The sequence below is a fragment of the Amyelois transitella genome, chromosome 20 (genome assembly GCF_032362555.1).
Source record: "Amyelois transitella isolate CPQ chromosome 20, ilAmyTran1.1, whole genome shotgun sequence".
NCBI lineage: Eukaryota > Metazoa > Arthropoda > Insecta > Lepidoptera > Pyralidae > Amyelois > Amyelois transitella.
Window position 1 is genome coordinate 6622393 of NC_083523.1, and position 23281 is coordinate 6645673.

Sequence of the window (23281 nt, forward strand, 5' to 3'; positions counted from 1 at the left end):
ATCACTTTAAAATATTGATTAATGTTTATTTAAGCCGTCACCTTAACACTCTGTTTATTTTGACTGTTTCAATTTTGGCGTGACACATTCGTGTGCGAATCGTCCTCGGTAATATTTCTATGTTGCTTGTTACGCAACGGTGTGATAGGCGGTCCGTAAGCGAATCGTTCCCACGAGTGCAGATAGCAATAAATTATCAGTATCCAATAACAGAACATTAAATCAAGATCCGGAAAAGAGGAAATGGATAGTGATATTGTGGAGTTCGACCCTTCCTAGGGCGATGTGAAATCAACTAGAATTAAATTGGTCGAAATCAGAAATGGACCATGAGATTTATTTGAACAACTTAAATATAATTTATTTGTTATGTTTTAAAATAGACTAGTTTTTCTCGCGAGTCTGTTTAAATAAGTCTTTTTTATTATTCCTAGATCCTTGAAAGGATACGATTATTTAAAATATATATTTTTTTCACTCTTTTGTCATAAGTGTAGGCGATTACATGAAGAATTGTATAGAAAAAATATGTGACGAGACACATATACAAAAACATATAAGAAGTACATTTTTTTTTATTTTCGTTATTAAAAGAGGACGGACTCTGTGGCGCAGCGGTAGTACGCTTGTCTGTGGGTTCGAATCCCGGCCAGGGCATGATAAGAAAATAACTTTTTCTGATTGACCTGGGTCTTGGATGTTTATTTATAATTATTTATTATAAAATATAGTATCATTGAGTTAGTATCTCGTAACACAAGTCTCGAACTTACTTCGAGGCTAACTCAATATGTGTAATTTGTCCTACACTTGATTGCTAAAAATATTGCATTTATGTTCTTAGAGCATAACGACGGTGATCGAATAGGAAGATACCCGGTTAAAATGCGTGATGTGCAGAAAGGCACAAGTTCAAATCCCACCTCGACCATGGACTAATGACTATTTTCGAAGTTATGTACATTATTTTTAATACTAAACGATGCTATTACGGTAAGGAAAAACACCGTGAGGAATCCTGCACATTCAAGCAACCGGATGTGTAACCATGGATCCAATACGGGTGACGTCTACCTACAAAGGTTGCGGAGGTCATATGGTGATGCTTTCGTGTAAAAACCTGACTCACCCAATCCAGGATCCATGGTCAAAGACATACCTCGGGCTCCTCTCCAGAGAGGTGAGGATACAACCGGGACTAAAGCCAGGAGAAAGGTTTCTTAGGGAGCGTAGGGTAGAATTATAGAACACTTACTAAATTTCCCACGGGAATGGGAATTAACGGGATTTTAAATATAAACAGCCAAACAAGAGTGTTTATATATTATAAGCATATCCGTAAGTAAAGGTAATAATTTTAATGTGTTGTCAGTCACTTTGATATGTCTGTCTGTGTTAAACTTTTACATTACGGATTTGCGAAATAGAGCTTTTAGTGTCGTAATTAAAGTAACAGACACTTTAAATGTAAATGAGGAATGTAATGTTTTAATATACGTATAATTAGCTAAGATTAACGTTACTTTCTCTTGCAAATCGATATGAACTTATATTTAGGAACACCACACCAAAATTACGCAAATCACAGTAGAAATAAAAAAAAAATGCGCCAAGTAACGGGTAATTATGATCAACAAAATTTTGTTTACTGTCGTATGATTGCCGACATTTTAGAAAAGGACCACTCCATATCTTTCCGATAGAATCGTAAAAAGCGACTAAGGTAAAGTCTAATAAACTTGAGGTTTTTCTAGTAGGTGATGGGTTAAACAAAAGTCATGAAAATATTAACTACACGTCAATTTGGGCAGGTGAAGGTTAATCGACTGCTAATAACCTAAAATCGCGTTAGTCATTAGTCTCTTGTATTAAATCTAACGTGATTCTTATCTCGCTGTCATAAAGATTATATTGTCTTGTATTTGGCGAAATTAATGTGATTTTGTTAGTACAACATTCGATTCTCAGGTAGTGTCAAGTGCCTCCATTAGTCATTTGTTCCGTTTATTGTTTTCTAAATCGAATAAATTGAACTAAGATTTATTTATGCTTAGTACAAATTACCTTGCGCAAAACTACAACTGCGTAATTTTTTTAACGTGAATCCCACAGGGGTTTTTCTAGAATAGAAGGTATTTATAATGACGTGTAAACTTGGGTTTTCTTTGTAGTTGATCTGAATCACGAACGTAAATTTACAGCAAACCAACAGAAGGGGTAGGCAGTGACTAAATCTTTCTATTTGCCACGATCACTTTATACTTCTTTCGCTTCACCCACATTCATCACTTTTCTGAGAGAGATTTTTACACTGAATTATTATTATTATTTTTCAATTAAATCCGATACTTGAAACAGGTTGGTACGAACCAATAAAGCACAAAATAAATATGAAACAAAAGATTAATTTCAATTAAACGAAATGAGCGTGAAAAACAATTAAAATTCAATTGGCAACGCACTAAACAACGCCCGGTAATTCACGACTGGCAGATCATTATAATCTTCGATAGCTTTAGACTGATCGTACGATATAAGATATCTGGTATGAAGGACCGATAGCATTAATAACTACATAAATTATATAAAATCACGCCTTTTTTCGAAGGGGTCGGCAGATGTTATATCTTTTTCACTTGCCACGATCCCTACATACTTCTTTCACTTCATTTACATGCATAACTCTCTTCATTCTAAGTATTACTTATTTTACGACGAACTTAAAAAAGCGTGTTTTAATCGTATAATAATAAATTGTAAATTAGTATAAAAATCGTAATTTTCGGCTCTGTGAAATTGTATGCTGGACTTTACATGTACACAACTAAGCAAACAATAATAACTACTCATAAAAACTAAGTATACTCTCGAAAACTCCAAAAAAATAAGTTAGGTCAACTTAAGCCTCTCGAGCCTTACATTTACAATTACTTATTTCGATACAATTAAAATTACATATCTGGCCAATAATTTACGAGACGTCTTATAAGACACGTCTTATGATTTGCGCGCGTTCGATCCGACAGATAATTTTAATCTCCGATAGTGCGTCAGCTAACAAGAGTAATGAGTCACAGTCGAATTTATACGAGCTTCGGGGTATTGTTTGAATTAGTTCCACTTAAAGGTCGTAATATGGGTTTAATATGCTTTTTATGATATTCTCTTTTTATTGTGAAATAAACCATGTGTGAGAGTCTAAACCGCAAATAACAACAGATTTGGTTAAATCAATCGCATTCTATACACGATTAATGGTTCTAGAAAAAAAAAGAAATGAATTGTAGTTTCTCCTGTAAATTGAAATTACATATATAAATGCAAAAGTCTGTATGTTATATAAAAGAGTGCTACTCAGCACATTCGATTAAGAAAAAAAAAAAAATATTCAGATTTTTAAACTATTACCGCACTTGCACTTTCAAGCACTCGATTTATAAAAAAAAAACAGCAAGTACAAGTGAAAAAAATCATTACAAAGTAAACAAGTGACAAGTACCTCGTGTTGGTATAATTAGTGCATGCAAATGGGGCACTAATGAGTGCACTATTGTCTGTAGAGGTCGTCGACCGCCGCTTGATCTGTGGCACTGTGAAATGTGGGGTTTTGGTTTTATTTTTGCGAGTGCCTTCTCTGAAGGTACCTATATCTATGTATCTGAAGTAGTAGTCAGTCAGAAATTTTCATTTTGACCTGATCAGTTCCCGACCTGAGACCCAGTTAAAAAATGTAAACAGAAAGTGAAAATTTAATTAAAGGGAAATATTTCTTCGCGCGTTAGTTCACAAAATGCATTTACTCTTGTCTTGAAAATCACTTACTTCTAAGTATACTTACTTACTTTTAAATATACTTACTTACTTGTAACTTGTACTTACTTATAAGTATATTTTAATATGGATCCTAAATATTTAGATATTTAATTAAACATCATCATCGCCGTCTTGGGTTTTCCCGATAGCCATTTCAGATTGGATCTGGGATTCCGAATCTGGTAACCCAATCCAAGATGTCTCAATGTTCAGGTTTCTTATTACTTTCTTTTTAACAATAGAAAAATTCACTGACTGCAGTAGGAATCGAACTTGTATACTTTGATACAGGTACCCTTACACATCGGACACCTTAACCACTAACGTTAAAGCACAAAACATGTTAACCTATAAATTAATTTAACCAAAGCTCGCTAAGTACCAGGATGCACTTTCTCGCACAATTACTAGACCGCACACAGCTTAATATAATGTTCCGAAGCTTTTGTAACTGTTTGTAAAGCGTCAACGGACTTGCCACTTACCACCGGTTTAGAGCTTAATTTTAACTTAATAAGTAAGCTCAAGCTTATGCGCTACGAGCTTAAAGAATAACGTACATACATAAAATCACGCTTTTTCCCCGAAAGGGGTAGGCAGAGACTACATTTTTCCACTTGCGCACGATCTGCATACTTCCTTCGCTTCATCCACATTCATAACTCTCTTCATACAAGCTCAGCGGTGAAGAAAAACGTATATATTTTAATCCAAGAAACTTTAGTGAAAACTAATAATAAGCCGCGGGAAAGAAGTAGTGTTTACATTATAATAAACACTATACCTAGGAAATAAGGCCATAGAAAGTGGTCTTCTAATAAAGCCCCGTAGGGCTCACGGCAATTTCCCTTCATATGGAAGGAGTTTCATAAGAGTTTAAAGCATGTGAGAGTTTTGTGACATTTAGTATAATGTATAATGTCTCAATGTTAATTTATCTATCTTGTTTTCCCCTGGGGCTTATGTTCTTGTCTTCAGTCAAGCAATTTTCTTTCGACAGATAATTCATTTGTGTTTATGAATATTTTAACATTATTGTTTAGTCAGAGTTTGTCTATAACCAGAGTGTTAAATAGTGGTGATAATTGTTACGAAAAACCCTGCTTATATCAGATTTATATTATAAACTAAGTATATCAATTCTTTGTCTTTTTTAAGATAGCTAGAAAATTACAGTCACAAACGTCACAGCCTAAGTTCAACTGAACGTTTTAGTTACGTCACTTAGATTCATACAGTGACAGGATGTTAGTCTATAGCCCTAAAAAATGTCCTAAGCTCAAAGCTTAGTGACTTATATATATATATATATACAATTTACGCCAGCTAAGAAGTAACAATAACACACTATGTTTTCAACGCTAGAGATAACGTTAAAAGAAAAATAGCAAATGCAGATCTCATAAACCACACACGCAGAAATCTTAGGATATCTCCCGAAATCAGACTTCTGTGTACCAGGATAACATGAACATGCAGTAGTAATAAAGCTCCACAATTTATAGAGGCGGGTGAGATAGAGGAATGGCCCATAGGTAGTAATGCGCGGACCGTGTAGTGCACAGAGCAGATACGCTGTTGCGGTTTTCGAACGCTGCCCTGGTGTGTGGTCCAAGTTATAAACTTGAGATCTAGTTAGAAACTTTCGCATTAAATTATTATAATGTAATGTCAATGAAAAGATACGTGCGCGTTAAGACCTGTACTTTTTTTTACTATTTAGATGCGTTAGAATTTATTTGACTTTCTATTATATCGTCTTTCTCTCTCTGAATTTCTCCGAAGATTATTCTGATGCTTTCTGGAAGCGAGAACTCATCGATGAAATTTTTCATAAAGATAAATCGAGCTATAAAAGCTTTTGCGTGTTTGAGGTTAAACACAAAGAAAAATAAGGACTTTTGATATTGTTATCGCCACAGATATAACAGAAATCCAGAAACGGCTTAACGATATAATTCATTTTATGGCACCTCATCCCTTTTTAATTATCTTAAAAGATCATTAAAAAAAGTGTCTATGATTTAAATGTATCATTTACTCCGTGGATAATTACAGAGTAGGTAACCGACATAACCTTTCATAATATCTGTACTTTGCCTAAATATAGATTTTTTCAGCTATGGCGCCTCGTGTTAATAAATCGCTGCAGTCTCATGCCTTGATACACATTAGACCTGATATTGGAAAATTGTCTAAATTATTAGTTGCCTCCGTAACGGCGTACATCGTGGGAAAACAGGATGGTTTTCACTTAGACTGACGTCAAAACAATATGCATAATTATGTCTTACAATAATATTTGCCAAGATTTTCCCGTTCGCAATACGAGACGTTTAAAGAACTCATTTTCAATAACAATTTAAGAGAATTAAATCAGGTTTACTTCTCCCTCCTGGCGTTATTTCCGATGGCATCTTTAATTGTCTCACTGTTTTTTTAACTATAATCCTGTTTTGGGTAACTCATCAAATCATGGTAAAGCTGCACTATATTGCTTATTTTTTTAATGTCCTTTTACGAAGGCATCGTCATGAAAAAGTGATGGAGTGGTTCTATTTTAGAATGGACGGAAAAAAGTCTACCTATTTGAAACAAAGACTGGCCGCCACGGAATGCCATTAAAACTAAATCATTCCATTTTCAAATCAATCGAATTCAAATTGTAAACCGTTACAATTGGAATAACGATTCTCAATGGAATTGAAGGAGCAACACAAATTGAGCTCACAGTTCCTTTGTTTCGATTTTTCTCAAGACGGAAGCCTCGATATATCCTTATATAAAATGGGTTAGGAGTTAGGTGTTTCGCCTGTTAAGGAGGTAATGCATCTCGTTCCCACGATACACATGAGCTGTTGGTGTGTTCCACTTTGTGCTACTTTATTTGATCCACACATTGATCCAATGAAATGTATTTTCTGTTCTTCTTCCTTCTGGCCTTAGTCCCGTTTGTATCCTTGGCTGTAGAGCCCGGAGTATGTCTTTGAATATTAATCCTGGATTAGGTGAGTCAAGTTTTTACACGAAGCGACTCCCATCTGACCTTCATTACCTTTGCAGGTAATCCTTAACCCGTATTAGATCGACCATGGTTTCACATTTGCACACAGGTTGCCGTGTGATTCCCGGCACCAATAGAAAAAAGAATAGGCCACTCCATCTCTCTCCCATGGATGTAAGGCGATTAATTGGTAGACTTATAAACTTGGGATTCTTCTCAGTCAGTCACTCAGTTCTATCTTAAGGCATAACAAACATACTTAGGTACCAAAAAATCAAACTACGTAATTTTCTAAAAATACAAAATTAGGCATATACATACATATTACAAAAAAAGAGTCAATAAATCAAATAAATCCAGTATTTCATTTCCTTGTTTCGGCAATATCTCATTCAAAATTAATTTTGTTGAAAAATATATAACTTAATTATTTTTGACATTAATACATGCAGAATGAATACGAAGAAGCTACTATGACTTGTCAATATTCAATGCTAATAACTATGCATTTATTTGCATATTTTATAAAAAAAAAACAGCGCTGTAAATTAATTGATTAACTAAAAGAAATCAGTAAATAAATTTATGCAAAAAATTAATAAACAATAATAATTAAATATGTCCAGATTTAAACTACTCGTAAGAATTCATTAAAATAAATGATTATGAGATGAATCGTTAAATTAAGTTTAGATAAGAAACAAATTTAATCTAAAAAAAATTATTTCTGTAATTATTTTGGTATCTAAATTTTTGATTACTAAACTATTTTTATATTTGCCAGTTGCTGTTATGACCTTATCAAATTCCGGGAAATTGAAAACGGGGTATCTTGTTAATTCATATAAGATGTTAAAAAATATATATGTGGTATTTTATTCTCCTAGTCTCCATATTAATTATTTCAGTACATTTGATTCTCTTTTAGATGAACTTCGTCCCATCTATGAACACATTGTTATAATGGGTGATTTTAATACGTGTCTCATTAAAAACGATTCTCGTTCCCTTCAAATTCAAAACATTGTGTCTTCTTATAACTTGAATATCTTACCACTTTCAACAACACATCATGCACCGGGCATCGTCCCATCCCTGTTAGACCTTATAATTACCTCTTCTCTTGACAATGTCGCCTGTCATGGTCAACTTACTGCTCCGTTTTCACATCACGATCTCCTTTACTTATCATACCTGATTCGTGCCCCTAAGCGTAAGTTACAGTACCGAACTGTCCGAAATTTCAAGGGTATTGACGTGGAGGCATTGACTAGGGACTCATTGACCATTGATTGGACCTTAATTTTCAATGAGAATAATATAAACAATAAAATTGAAATTCTCAACACCATGATTCTCACATTATTTGACAGCCATGCACCATTGCGTCGTGTCAAAGTAAAACATAAACCTGCCCCTTGGCTTACTTTGGAAATTAAGGAGTGGATGGCACGCAGGGATAAAGCAAAACGGCGATATAAGAGATGTCCGTCTGAACGTAATTTGCAGTTTTACAAGATGCTTCGCAACCGGTGTAGTCGTTCATGTCGTGACGCCAAGAGACGTTACTTCCACGAATCGCTTGTGAATCGAAGCCCTGCCGAGACGTGGAAATTTTTGAGGTCTGTTGGTGTGGGAAAATCCTCTTCTTCTACTTTCTCTCATTTTAACCTTAATGATCTCAATAAACATTTCTCACATCCCCCTATAACTTTAGATCCAACTATTAAATCTGCTACTCTCTCCAAATTATTAGATATACCCACCCCCACTTATCCTGCCTTTGAGTTTTCTGCAGTTCTTCAAGATGACGTTACTAAAGCTATTCAACATATTTCTTCTGATGCAGTGGGAAACGACTTAGTATGCTCCAAGATGATCAGTTTACTTTTACCCATACTACTACCAGTACTAACTCACATCTTTAATTATTCATTTTCATCGGGTACGTTTCCTTTGGCTTGGAAGCGGGCTAATGTTATACCATTGCCAAAAACTTCTAATCCTTCATCCTTCTCTGACCTTCGTCCTATATCTATTTTACCATACCTCTCTAAAGTTCTTGAACATCTTTCACACAACCAGTTTTCTTCATTTCTCTATAAAAATAATCTTATTAGCCCATTTGTCCCGTATATATACCTTGTCCCGTATATATATACCTATTTCAATCTGGTTTCAGACCTGGACATAGCACAACCACCGCTCTAATTAATGTAACGGACGACATCCGTTGGGCAATGGAAAATAAGTCACTCACTTTGATTGTGTTACTGGATTTCACTAGTGCATTTAATTCTATTGACTTTGACGTTTTGTTGGGCGTGCTGCGGTCAAGTAATATCTCTTCCTCTTCCCTATCATGGTTTGATTCATATCTTCGCGATCGATCACAGCTTGTCCGTGTTGGTGAGTCGGTTTCTGATTGGTGTAAACTTAGTGCTGGTGTGCCTCAGGGCGGTATACTCTCGCCGTTGCTATTTTCGGTATTTATAACATCAGTCTCTAAACTACTGACATGCAATTATCATCTTTTCGCTGATGATTTACAAATATATTGTCATTTTAAAGAGAAAGACTCCTTGACAGCCATTGCGGAGATGAATGCGGAACTTGATCGGGTTTCTGAATGGGCGAAGTGTTATGGTCTCTTGGTTAATCCTGTCAAATCTAAGGCTATGATAATTGGTAGTTATTATATGTGCAATCAAATCAACATTGATATACTGCCAAGCCTGTACTATAATGGTTCTCCAATTGAATTCACCAAATCTGCAAGGAACCTTGGTCTTACTATAGATTCAAACCTTAACTGGTCGGCCCATATTAAGGAGGTTAGTCGTAAGATCTACTACTCTTTTCATACTCTAAGATGCCTTCAATATTTCCTACCTTTTCAAACAAGGGTCTCTCTCATGCAGAGTTTGATTCTTCCTATTCTGGACTATGCTGATGCGTGCTATCTTGATGCCACAGAGGAGCAACTGGATAAATTGGAACGGTTACAAAATCTCTGTATCCGTTTCATTTTTGGCTTAAGAAAATACGATCATGTTTCCATTTACCGTACTAAGCTGAAATGGCTTCCCATTCGCTTTCGTAGAAATACTCGCATTCTCTGTCTTCTTTTTAATATTTTATTTAATCCCGCCTTTCCTTCCTATCTTAAAGATCGTTTCTCTTTCCGTCATTCGTCTAATTCTCCTTGCAGATCCCATTTGCGCACCATTCTTACTATTCCTACCCACAAGACTTCCTTCTACTCTTTCTCCTTCTCTACTCATGCTGTACGACTGTGGAATTCCTTACCGCATGATATTCGCGATTCCCAAACTCTCTCTTCATTCAAACGACGAGTTAAAGACTATTATCTCTCCAAATAGACTTATATATATTATATTTATATTGGTATGTTTATGTAGTTTATTACTGTCATTTATTTAAGTACTAGCATGTATGTTTAGTTAAATATGTTATACGTTATTTATGCACACGCCATACCGCTCTAAAATTCATCTTTCCTCTCATGGGTCTACTGGAAGAGATTTCTTGTGAAATAAGTAGCACCTTTGTACTAGAATTATTGTAATAAATGCTCCTGTATATAATTTTGTGTACATAAATAAATAAATAATAAAATAAATAAATATATGGCTGATGGATAGGCTAACGTACAGCCAACACACGTAGCATTAACACAGGATTTCTCCCGATGTTCACTAAATATAATATGTTGACATTACCTTTTTTCAAGTAAGTAGAATACGCCCGTCACCTCAAAAAAGGCACAAGAGGAACAAACCTCTACGAGAGCTGCGCGGGCGCATCGCGTGTTGCACTATATTAGCTAATAAACGGTTCGCCAGCAAACGTATTCATTGATTTCGCTTTTGTGGCACTGATTGAAGAGCGCAACGCCTGAGAATATCGCGTATGAGATGGCTGGAATGCTGGCCGTGTGAAATTTCATGAAAGGGTATATATGTATGTATGCTATCACGTCTACATCACTTGCGGGGTGGATAGAGCTAATAGTTTCGAAAAGACTGAAAGGTCAAGCTTAGCTGTAAGTATAAAAGGGCGACGAATAGATTTTTAATGGTATAAAAAAAAAATTATTTTTCCTGTGAGTCTGTTATAAATACGAGTAGACAAGTGTAGATCTCTAATCATTCATTCATCTTTCATCTCAATCAACTTCACTCATGTGAGATTAATTGTATAAGATTTTAAAATAAATTACCTAAAAGTGTTCTTGAAATGCCTGATAGAAAATTCAAAAATTATAATAAATATGAGCATTGTAGGAAAGCCTATTACATCACAGAGGATTATATTAATGATAAACATTTCTGGTCCGAACTTGACATCATGGTCTCTTAAATGTAAATTGACGTCCGGTGAAAATGCTTCAGTGTAGTTAGTTCCACCGCTTCTTCTACACATGCGTTTTAGAAGCGGTAGTAGATATAATTGGGCAGCAACAACAATGGGACTTATGAAAATTACAAAATGCCATATCTACAGCCAATGTAAGTAGGTATAAGTATGATGACAGCACAACATATATGTATATGTTGACTGAATGCTATCATTGCAAAAACATAGTTTGAGCCGAGCCCTGAACTGGGTACCCTAGGACATGGGTATTAATAATGTTAATATAACTATTCGTCAAGTCATGGAATAGGCCTTGACGCGAGTATAGTGCGGTTTACGTGATTTGGTCATGGACTGACATTATGTTTTTCGTAGATTTGATTTAATTCTCATAAAAAAATACAATGATTTTCTTAATAGCTGTTTGATGTTTATTCCTTACGTTATGTTTTAACATTTGAACCGCATTTAGTTGGATCGCTTAGTAACGGAACTGAGATTTGGAGAAAGTCTAGTTGCTTAAAGAAGAATAGAATGCATAAATATAATTTAAATTTGTTAGTAAAAATACATTAACGAATTATTTTTTTTGTTTCATATTCTATTCTTGATGATGGTCGAAATATGTACTTAAATGGCATATTTCGGCAAATAATTTAATCGATATTACATTTTAGAATTTTTATTTTGCAAACGTCGTGAGACAATTTAGAACGTTACACCAAGAACCATTGCCCTATATTTATATGCGAAGGACAAGTTGATAAATAAATATAAATTCTTTGAATCGCATTACAGAGTAAACATGCCAATTCACCACATTCCTACTATAAAATTATGCGCGTAAGGTATCCCAGATTTGAACCTTTGACCCTTTAAGCATAGGCTGTCCGTCTAAATCCTCCATCCTTGTTAAATCAGCTGATGGATACATACATGCACTTTGCCCCGGGTGCACTCGCGGTAGTAATAAACGTCATTTTATCTTAGGTGTTTTATATAAGATTTTAATAGATTCAATGCTCTGATACATTTTTAATAATAACTACCGAAAAAGCATGTGTGTAAGCCAGTCAATTCTGCTTATAGTTGATATTTACATTACATACATACATATAGTCACGTCTATATCCCTTGCGGGGTAGACAGAGCCAACAGTCCCAAAAAGACTAATAGGCCACATTCAGCTTTTGCCTTGATGATAGAATATATTTACATTAGTTTGAATAATAACCGATGCTCTTACGGTGAGGGAAACATCGCGAGGAAACCTGCACATTTAGGCAACTGGATGTGTGACCATATCTCCAATACGGGTAAGGTTCACCTGCAAAGTTTCTGATTGTCAGATGGGAATCGCTTCGTGTAGAAATCTGACTCACCCTATCTTGAAACCTTGGTATGGCATACCTCGGACTCCTCTTCAGAGAGGTGGATGCAACCAGGTCTTAAGCCAGGATAAAGAAGGAGACATAGGTTCATAAAGGTTTTATAGGGTGTAAAAGTTGTACTGTGTATGAGATGCAATAAATGATTGAGTATTGAGTTACTGAGAACACGGCAAAATAAAGGAAAGAAAGAAAATTATTCGTCAAATTGATTATACATACATACATACCTATAATCACGTCTATATCCCTTGCGGGTAGACAGAGCCAACAAAGCCTTGTAAAGACTGATAGGCCACGTTCAGCTACTTGGCTATAAGATAGAATTGAGATTCAAATAGTGACAGGTTGCTTGCTCATCGCCTAAGGAGTGGTCCTATTCTTTTTTGTAATGGTGCCGGGAACCACACGGCACAACAAAAATTGATTATTCATAACATTAGTAGCTTATAAGAAGCGTACTTTGAATATTTTAAATAAAATCCCTACCTGAACCTACGACCTTCCTCTGCCTGTCCGAATCCAGCATCCTTGTTTAATCGGTGATGGCTACATACATGCCCTTTGACCCGGGCGCGCATGCAGTAGTAATATATGCCGTTTAGTTGAATGCGTCATGTTATTTCATGCTTTATTGCTCATTAGATTTGGAAAGCCGTGGAATTGGATCTGATGAGGTATTAATGTGGTGTAGTTGTAGTTGAAGAAACAGTTTCTCATATTGCTTCCCGAAATTTTTACTTATTACGCTTAGTAATTTCTTATAGCCTACTGGGTGAGACAACGTACTCAATCTTTTTCTGATTTTTTTCTATACTATTTATAATCAGAATACAGATATTAAACCTTATTCATGATCCACGTATTATAACATTGAGGCTCAATAAAGTTTAAAATACTAGTAAAGAAATAAACGCACATGTAGGTACGTAAGTCGCTCAGTGACCACAGATCGTTGTAACATGATTCGAAAAAACCGAGATAAAATAAATAATACAACGCGATAGTTAAAAATGGATTTTTCCTATGGTCGAATGCGATTGAAGCCCGACTCATATTTAGTGGTAATAACAAGACCATAATATACCATAATATTACATATTTCATCCTGAAAATGTGACATGAGTGCAGTCGCGGGATAAAGCTAATAATACGAGTATTCAACCTTGAAACTAACCTTTCTCAACTAAAACCTACGCGGTATGTAGTATCCTATTTGAAAAGACAAATTATTATAAAAATATTCATGAGCAAACATTATAAAAATAATTAATGTGACTACTCGTGTGTATTTAATAAAATAAGAATATTTCACACCTGCTTACATTGTAATAAATGTGTTCCATTAATTTATTTTATGATGATACAATGTATGCATATGTTATAATTCAATTTGATTATATTTATGCTGTAAGCGTTGGTTAATATGTACATTATTAGTAAGTTTAAATTAATCAATCATGAATTAATTTTCGATTTTTAATACTTATAGCTTTATTAGTTGATTGAATATATTGATATTTCGTAAAAAATATTACTGTCTGTATTTAAAAAAACGTAAACAAATAAGTGTCACAACTTATACTTTTCTGTACTTTGGCAATTTAATATTTTGTAACAAATATTTATATCTACTCCATAATTTATATTTAGTAGAGGCAACATAACAAATAATCATGATCCAATATGAGTTACGTTAGAGTAGAGGTTAGACGGGAGTAACTTCTGACCTCCAGAACTGACCAGGATCAGGAAGAAAAAGAAGAGTGAATTCGAAAAAGCGTTATGATTAGAGTTAATTAGTAATTGTACCTTTTAGGAGCTTAAATTGTTAATGGTTGTTTTATTTTGCTTAACCTCACTAACAATTAGTTTGTTTTCCGTAAGTCACCTACAGCCATTGGATACAATGGTCCTATACTACTTCGAAAACAACAACTCAAATAAAATTTATTTTTTAATTACTGCAATATTTATTACTTGAAAATTGCCAATTTTAACGCGAACTCACATTATAAATCAATCACAATTACGAATGACCTCAGCGATCACAAATCTATAAAAACACAAGGTCAAAGCTTCTCGAATAATTCGCGTTATTTGTAATTTAATAAAAATTTTATTGAGCGCAAATTATTATAATGATAGTTATGAATGTGGAACAAATTTTATCTTATATGTGAATGCCGTGTATAGTTAAACTTTGTGTTTTATCTTCGGCATACTATTCGTGTTGGTTACTCGTATTGCTCTGTGGTCTTCACCCTAACACCTAAGTGTCATTTCTTAACTTATCAACAATTCTGTGTAGAAGCAGTTCTTTCAGTAAGCATATCGCGAGAGCAGCCCAGCCCTGACTCGGCTTATATGACTGAAAAATTGGTAGAGCCACAGGTGATAATCGTATAGTATATACCTGGCCTATCTAGGTATAACGGGTAATTAGCGTTTTTCTTTTATTTCCAACAGCAGAAAAAAATTCGTATCCAAATAATTTAAATCATCATCATCTTTCCACAGTCATCTTTCTGGCGTTTGTGTGAGAAAGCTGGATTTTATACAGAACCCTCTTGTCAAATTAAAACGTTTCATTAGCATGCCCAATCAATGAATCGTTTAAATAAAACCTTATTAACTTTATGCTAACTTCAACAAAAATGGGTGGTCAAAATTAGCGTTACGAACATGATGCTAACCAAACTTAGCTTTAAACACGTATTTATCTCTTATGGGATAGGTTTTGATGGGATAATTAATAGGGGAAAATTTAGCGAGCTTTGGATTAATACTAGTATAATCAGTTGCATATATGTGATAGTTCTCTCATCAACCCTTCGTGTATGTAACTTAGTAATATCTCATCATTATTTGTTCCCAGATTCGACCAGGGCAAATCAACAAAAGGCGCCAGCAAACAGCGACGGGACCTCATCAATGCAGAGATCGCCAACCTTCGGGATCTTCTACCCTTACCGCCCTCAACCCGACAGCGGCTCTCACAGCTTCAACTCATGGCCCTCGTCTGCGTTTACGTGAGAAAGTCCAACTACTTTCAACAAGGTATGTACTTCACCAACGCAGAGATCGCAAACCTTCGGGATCTCCTCCCCTTGCCGCCCTCAACCCGGCAGCAACTCTCACAGCTTCTACTGATTAAGTCTGCTTTTCGTGAGAAAGTCCAACTACTTTCAACAAGGTATGTACTTCACTAACACAGAGATCGCAAACCTTCGGGAGCTCCTCCCCTTGCCACCCTCAACCCGGCAGCAACTCTCACAGCTTCTACTGATTAAGTCTGCTTTTCGTGAGAAATTCCAACTACTTTCAACAAGGTATGTACTTCACCAACGCAGAGATCGCCAACCTTTGGGATCCCCTCCCCTTGCCGCCCTCAATGGCGGCAGCGGCTCTTAAAGTTTCAACTGATGGATTAAGTTTGCTTTAACGTTAGAAAGTCCAACTACTTTTAAGGTATGAAGGTAGGAAGGTAAGGAACTTTGTTTGCAACCGGAAAAATGCTATGATAAAATAGACAAATATGCGGTCCAAAGATTATCTCCTGCCGGGTATACGTCAATAATCACAAGTCTGAAAGGCAACGTTTAGCTAGGTAAATGAATGATGGAAATGATATGAAAGGATGGCGGCCGCATGAAAGATAGATCCCAAGTTGAAAAAAATGATTAACTTATAACAAATCGAGAAGAAAAAGAGCAAAAGGCAAGGAGTAATTTAAATATAATTGCATTCCTGCATTTCCCACGTAAACAGGGCAATTTCAAAAGCTGAAATGATATAATCATAACTCTCTATTACGCAAGTCATCAGAAAAACATGTAAATTACATCATTGATTTTAACGATAAATATGGATTCTATCGGATTCTCCTTCAAGCTCAATTTAAAGTGTAAAGGCAAGGTCAAATTTCTCATAAATATTTTTACAAATATCGGTATTTCTTGAGCTGTGTTTACATGAAGTATAAAATGAATTTTTGGAACAAAAAATATATATCCTATTACTACTATCCATTTGGCTGTTTAAATTAAAATGTAATAAGTTACCCAAATGTTCTTTTTTTAAATGATCTTCTTAAATCGGTAGGATCGTTAAGAGCGTTGAATGTTGAAAATCCGTTGTTAAAAATGAAAGGAGACGACTAGAATTAAAAGCTAACTTTCAACTCAAATAAGTTACCGAATTACCATAACACAAATTCGCCATACCAAATTAAAAAAAAATATAATTGAGACATTACAGTCATGTGCATTGTGCACACGCCTTTACAACCTAATGCCTACGATCGCAAAAATCAGTAATTACGTAACAGAGAGGTTCTCACGACTACCGCTACCGTCCTTGCGGTCTTAAAATCAGAAAAAAGAAAAAAAAATCGTTTCGGATTTGATAGGAAAATTAAAGAAAATTAGTGGGTTGTATTTGCTACCGTCGTTATTGGTCCTAATGGTGCCTCCAGGGTTTGAACCCAGGGCCTTACTCCCATAGCCTTCACGGTGTCGTCACGAAGTTGCAGTTCGGTTGAAAAGTTGAACGAAAGTAGTCTTTATAGTTTGGGATTTTATGTCCAATTTGGTTTGGGTGGTTCGGGACGTGTGCATATTGTATTTCCCTTAATTTGTAAATTATTATCGGAGACTTTTATGACGCATTTCCAAAAATCTGCATACAATCCTTACTACATAAATTACTTGATAATTTCCTTATATGGAATGACGTAATTTCTGACAAAATATGATGCAAATAATGACGTCATAGAACATCCGTTACATGTAAGTCAGTTATTTTCATTGGAATTTTGTGTTAAGAATTTTGTTAAGGGTTAGTACTGATTCAGTAAAAAGTTGGTAAACGCCTTTTCTAGAGTCAAATCTTGACCTTTTTTTAATAGTATTAGGAAGTCAAAAGAATAGAAAAATATATTTAAAAACGTAAAGTAAGTATGTTTCATATAAAAAAGTACCCTAGACTACATGAAGAGGGTGGCGAATGTGAATGAAAAAGTCTTTATTTGAGTGTGTTAATAATTTAAAAAAAAATAAAGCTTTAACCAGATTACAACTGAAAATTAAACAATATGGTAAGTAATAGGCTTCCTAATTCACGCTACATAGTAACAATATAATCCTACCATTTGAAAAGGCTTCGGATAGAAAATGCAGGGAATCTTGACTTTGACGCTCACTCGTCGCGTAGCATTCCCGGGGGATGACCGTGGGGCACCGCGTATCGCACGATACTTGCTACCCGCAGGCTTATTCTGAAGATAGACAACTACTATTGAATTTGCTACAAATTTTTAAAGAATCAATGGATTCTTATATACGTAATAATCCGATTGGGAGTTTGCTCAAAGGATTTACTAATTTTCAAGTCGAGAGTACCATAAACCGATGAGCTTGCATAAAGAGAGTTATAAATATGAATGAAACGAAAAAAGTATGCAGAAATCGTGGAAATTTGTGTTCTCTGACTTCCTCTCTAGTAACGAGACGTGATTTTATGTATGTATAATTGTATATATCCGTTGCGGGTTAGACAGAGCCAACAGTCTCGAAAATACCAATAAATAAATAGTAAAAACAAGCTAAATCTGTCAAAATTGTAAGATATTTTATACCGCCCTTAAGAAAAAGACATGATGTATGTCTATATAAAACAGTCTAAGTAAATTAACCCCTTCCAGAATAAGCGCCCGACTCGATAAACGTTCAATTGTGCGGGATCGTGGGAAACGCAGTTTGCATATGATTTCTGCAGCCAATGACGGCGACTCCTGTTGTTAGAAGTCATTGTCTTATCCAACCGGTTGGGTAACCTTTGCCACTGGCTACTGGCTATGAATGATTTGAAGACGATAAAAGGTATGATCTTTGTATCTCAGTTGCGTCTTGTTTGCATGCGTCTTTGCATTATTTGCGTACGGTTCTCGGCACTTATAAAAAAGAGGATAGGACTACTTCATTTCATTCCCATGGATATCGTAAAAGCCGACTAAGGTATAGGCTTATAAACTTGAGATTCTTCTTTTTCTTCTTTTAGGCGATGGGCTAGCAACCTGTCACTATTAATCTCAACTCTATTACTTTAATTTGAATTATTAAGTTGAAAGCGGTAGTAAATACAATTATACTTAAGTATAATTGTATTTACTACCGCTTTCAAAGCGCAAGTGAAGAAGATACGGCGGAACAAACTATACTGCAGCATATTTACCGGACGTCAATTTACAAATAGTGATATTATATGTATACCGTGGACGAATGTAAAAAAGTAGTGAATAAGAAAACATAAACCTATAAAAATAAATAGGACTATGAGTGGAAAAGCATGAAAAGCAGTTTTGTAGTTTTGGGTAGAGCAGACAGACAGACAAACTAGGTCTTGTATTTTATATTACGTATCGATCGTGAAATTTCCGAAAAGTTTGAAACGAACTAAAGAAAAGAAATGCAGAAATACTTCCTTAGTTTACTCCTACAACATACATGAAAACTACATACGGTTAGGGCTGTGCGTTGATATGTCAATCAGTCAGTCAATCAATTACTTTCCTTCTTTATAGATATGGTTATTATTCTTAAGCAATCGATTAATTTATTTATTTTATTTATTTATATATTTATTTATTGCTTCCTTAATGTAAAATACAGATGTTTGTGTGATAATATTGAATCATTAAGTTATTTATATTTATTCATTATAATAATAAGGTCATAAATTCATTTCTAAGCATTTTTTAATTATCCTTGCCATAAAAAATTTAGCCTTAAAGAAAACCACCACATATTAGAGATGTTTCCCACAAATATGTTCCCATATTTCGCATTCCACTCCAATAATAAGTACGCACCCCATAATACGGCTCAGCTCATATCGGCCCGAATACTGGAATTACCGGGAACAATTACCCACGCACGCCATACCGACATTTATGGAATTTTTGCATTCCACCCTGGGAACTATAGACGGGTTAATTAGATAAGTATATAGGTCTTACTTTCTTGAACTCTGGGTTTTCTTTTTAGGTATTTCTTTTCCGGAAACATGATAACTTTTTCTATTTAAAAAAAATATATTTTTTTAATTTTGTAGTCAACAGGTGAAATTATCAAGATTTTATTTCATATTTTTATATTGTGGCGTATAAATTACCGTCGCCTCTTAACTTTAACTTACAAACTCTATTTTAGTGTAACAATTGGACATTTTTTAATAGGAAAATACTCGAGTATCTGAAATTATTTGAAAATACTATATACAGTAATTATTTTCGGTAAAATCATCTATTACTACATGCTGTTTGTGAAAGATTCATGCCAAACAGCTTCTTACACCCAGTAGTAGTTGTTCGTTACCTATCAGTTAGATTCCAGTAATGCAAAAATTTTATTTAGGTATTGTTTTTTAGAAAAAAAAAGCAATAATATGAGATAATGATAAAAACATAATTCAATCGTGATGTGCGTCTTACAACGTCTGATTACAGCTCAGTGTTGGGTAGTTCTAGGGTGCACTTAGCACATCATTATTGCTTGCTGTTTGCCAAGCAATTAGAATTAAGTATGCCAGTCTATACTAGATTCAAAAACTTAAAAAAAAAACTTCTGTAGTCTCTCCGAGCTTGTGCTTGTGTTTAAAATTGTTTCTCTCAATTTTTTATGCTCTCAGTTGCACACTCCATCTAAAAAACCGCTTGCTACGATGCCCGCGGTCCGCTTTTCGACATTTCTTTCTCCGATTTTTCAGGTCTTCAGCATGTTCAAGCCTTCTTTAAGGAAGAATTTAAAATGTTTAAATGCTAAAACTAAACATACATAAGGAAACTCTCCATAATAAAATGAATATAATATAATTTTTTCAATGAATAAACACAAAATAAACCAAAAAGAAATAAGGTTCATTTTTATTTGTGCCGTGTGGTTCCCGGCACCAATACAAAAAAGAATAGTACCACTCCATCTCGTTCCCATGGATGTCGTAAAAGGCGACTAAGGGATAGGCTTATAAACTTGGGATTCTTCTTTTAGGCGATGGGCTAGCAACCCGTCACTATTTGAATCTCAATTCTATCATTAAGCCAAACAGCTGAACGCTGAAAGCTGGCCTATCAGTCTTTTCAAGACTGTTGGCTCTGTCTACCCCGTAAGGGATAAAGACGTGATCATATGTATGTATGTTCATTTTTATTTCTTATAAACGAGTGAACTATAAACGAGGTCTCATCTAACCAGAGTAAGACAATTAAAAGCATATAATATTACATTATAATTTTACAATGTAGTAATGAATTTATTCCGAGCTTCTCAGAATTTCAACTGCAATAATAAAATCGTTAATTGTGGATTTATTTGAATAGAATTCAATTGTAATGATAGACAAACGGTATAATAAATCTTCATGGGCGTATGTTCTGGACATAAATAAGAGCCCTAGTGTGGTTTACATTATTCGAGTCAACTATTAAATCTCTATTAGAGAAAGATAACTGATTGATAAACGAATTTTAAACAAACTTGAACGTTTGGATTATATACCTCTTTTTCTCTATCCCCTTAGAAAGATAGTGCTATACATTTGTATACTAATACATATATAAACTAGGAAGACTAAGGGAAGAACGGGGATTATTTTAGTGTTACTAGAGTGAAATTATAAATTTTACTCCAAGTGAAGTTCACTTGCTTAGTGTTTAAAATTTTTGGATCAAGAAATTATAATATTCAAAAATTTTTTTTATAATTTTTGTTTTTGTTTATGCACGGGCACGGGAAAATATATCTTTGCAAAACCACTCGCCTATTCACTCGTACAATCTGAAACTAGCACAAACAAGAGTCTACTAGACGGCTGCCTTGACCTGCAAGTGCATATGGTTAGCAGCTCGCACTCCTCTTACTGACGAGTTGTAATAGCCATATCAATAATGATTTTTTTACTATCAGCTTCTAGTACACCCACCTATAGTAGTGAGTATTACAGAGCTAAAGGGGCTCTCTATAAATATCTTTCTTTCTATCAGGTTCCACCGACCATGATTTAGATAAGAGATCTATATTTGTATATTGACGTCCGATGAAAATGCTGCAGTGTAGTTTGTTCCGCCGCTTCTTCTTTACATGCGCTTTGAAAGCGGCAGTAGTTATAATTAGATTTAAGTGATGTACATACATACATACATATAATAACGTCTATATCCCTTGCGGGGTAGACAGAGCCAACAGTCTTGTAAAGACTGATTGGCCACGTTCAGCTATTTGCCTTTAAGATAGAATTGAGATGCAAATAGTGACAGGTTGCTAGCTCATCGCCTAAAAAAGAATCCCAAGTTTGTAAGCCTATTCCTTAGTCGCCTTTTACGACATCCATGGGAAAGAGATGGAGTGGTCCTATTCTTTTTTGTATTGGTGCCAGGAACTACACGGCACTAACAAAAAATACATTTCGCGAAATTAACTTAGAAATTCTTAGAAAAAATAACTTGTTACACTTGTTGTTATTATTACACTTGTCATGTTAAACACATAGGTACTTTAATGTGTCCGGTTATACACTTTAACACTCACTTATCTCAGCCATATGCTTAAATCCAATTAGCAGGCGCGGAGTCACATTACCATTGATTTGAAATTTAAATGCGTATCACCCGAGGCTGTCAATAGTTGATCATTCTGATCGGTAGCTCTGCTATCTTATTAACCGACTTCAAAAAAGAAGTTCGCAATACTTGTCTTCGATTTTTATTGAACTTGCAAAGTTGTACAATTTGTAACAAGCCATGCCTTAATTATAGAATTGAGACTCAAATTGTGACAGGTTTCAAGCTTATTGCCCGAAAGAAGAATCCTAAATTTATTAGCCTTTCCCTTTATTGACTTTTACAATTTGGACGGGAAGAGAAGCAGCAGTGTTTTCTCTTCGCTACCATATTTATGTACACCTTTTTCATTAGTCGCCATTTACGTCATCCATTGGCCCATTCTGCAGTGCCGAATACACACAGCTCATAGCATAGCATAGCAATTAATTACAAATTGCTAGTAGTAAGGAAAACAATTAAATCACTGGGTAAGGTCGGAAATCATATTTTAATCGATTTCGACATGTGATTCGATACAATAACCGATTCGAATCGATGACGGCTGTTGTGACGGGTAAGGTTAAGTACTATCTTTTGTGTAATTTAAAGTTGATGCGTGATTCATCTTTTTACGTCCGCAATGTAAACTTTATCTTGACAAAGAGGTCTTATATACCAGCTGCTTCCCTTACCAACGTGGTCTTGGAATTCTTTTGAGAGTATAGGCTCTGTCTACTCTATGAATGACGAAGGCGTGATAATTATGTAAGTGAAGAAGCCAATTCCATAGAAGATATTTTTTTTTTCTTTGTAAGTATATATTAGAAATGACAAAGACAAAATATGTAGAAACCTATAAAGCCTGCGAATATTTTTACAGAGGGACTTTTTAAAGTACCTCGCCTTACGAGAGAGGAAGTATACAAAAAGAAGGAATTCATAACATTAAATACTTTTTAATTTAAATTGTTGGTTTTCAAATTATAATAAAAAAATCTACAACTTTTACTTAATTTCGCCTGAAATTGGTATACATAATATTCATGATGAGTTGATAAGGAAGGATTTTGTAAATTCTAGTAGATCTGAGACCTCGGG

General features: G+C 34.8%; 1 protein-coding gene across 4 annotated transcripts in view; it reads left to right on the forward strand.

The window, feature by feature from the left end:
* The window catches only part of LOC106131618 (PAS domain-containing protein cky-1), a 151964-nt gene that overhangs the window by 23472 nt on the left and 105211 nt on the right, over positions 1-23281 (forward strand). For 2 of the 4 annotated variants that reach the window (XM_060949862.1, XM_060949863.1), the window contains exon 3: positions 15464-15645. In XM_060949862.1, the coding sequence (XP_060805845.1) occupies positions 15464-15645 (182 nt within the window). Of the gene's footprint in view, positions 1-15463; positions 15646-15760; positions 15782-15906; positions 15918-23281 lie in introns of those variants that run through there. The other 2 variants (XM_060949864.1, XM_060949865.1) reach the window with 2 other exon arrangements.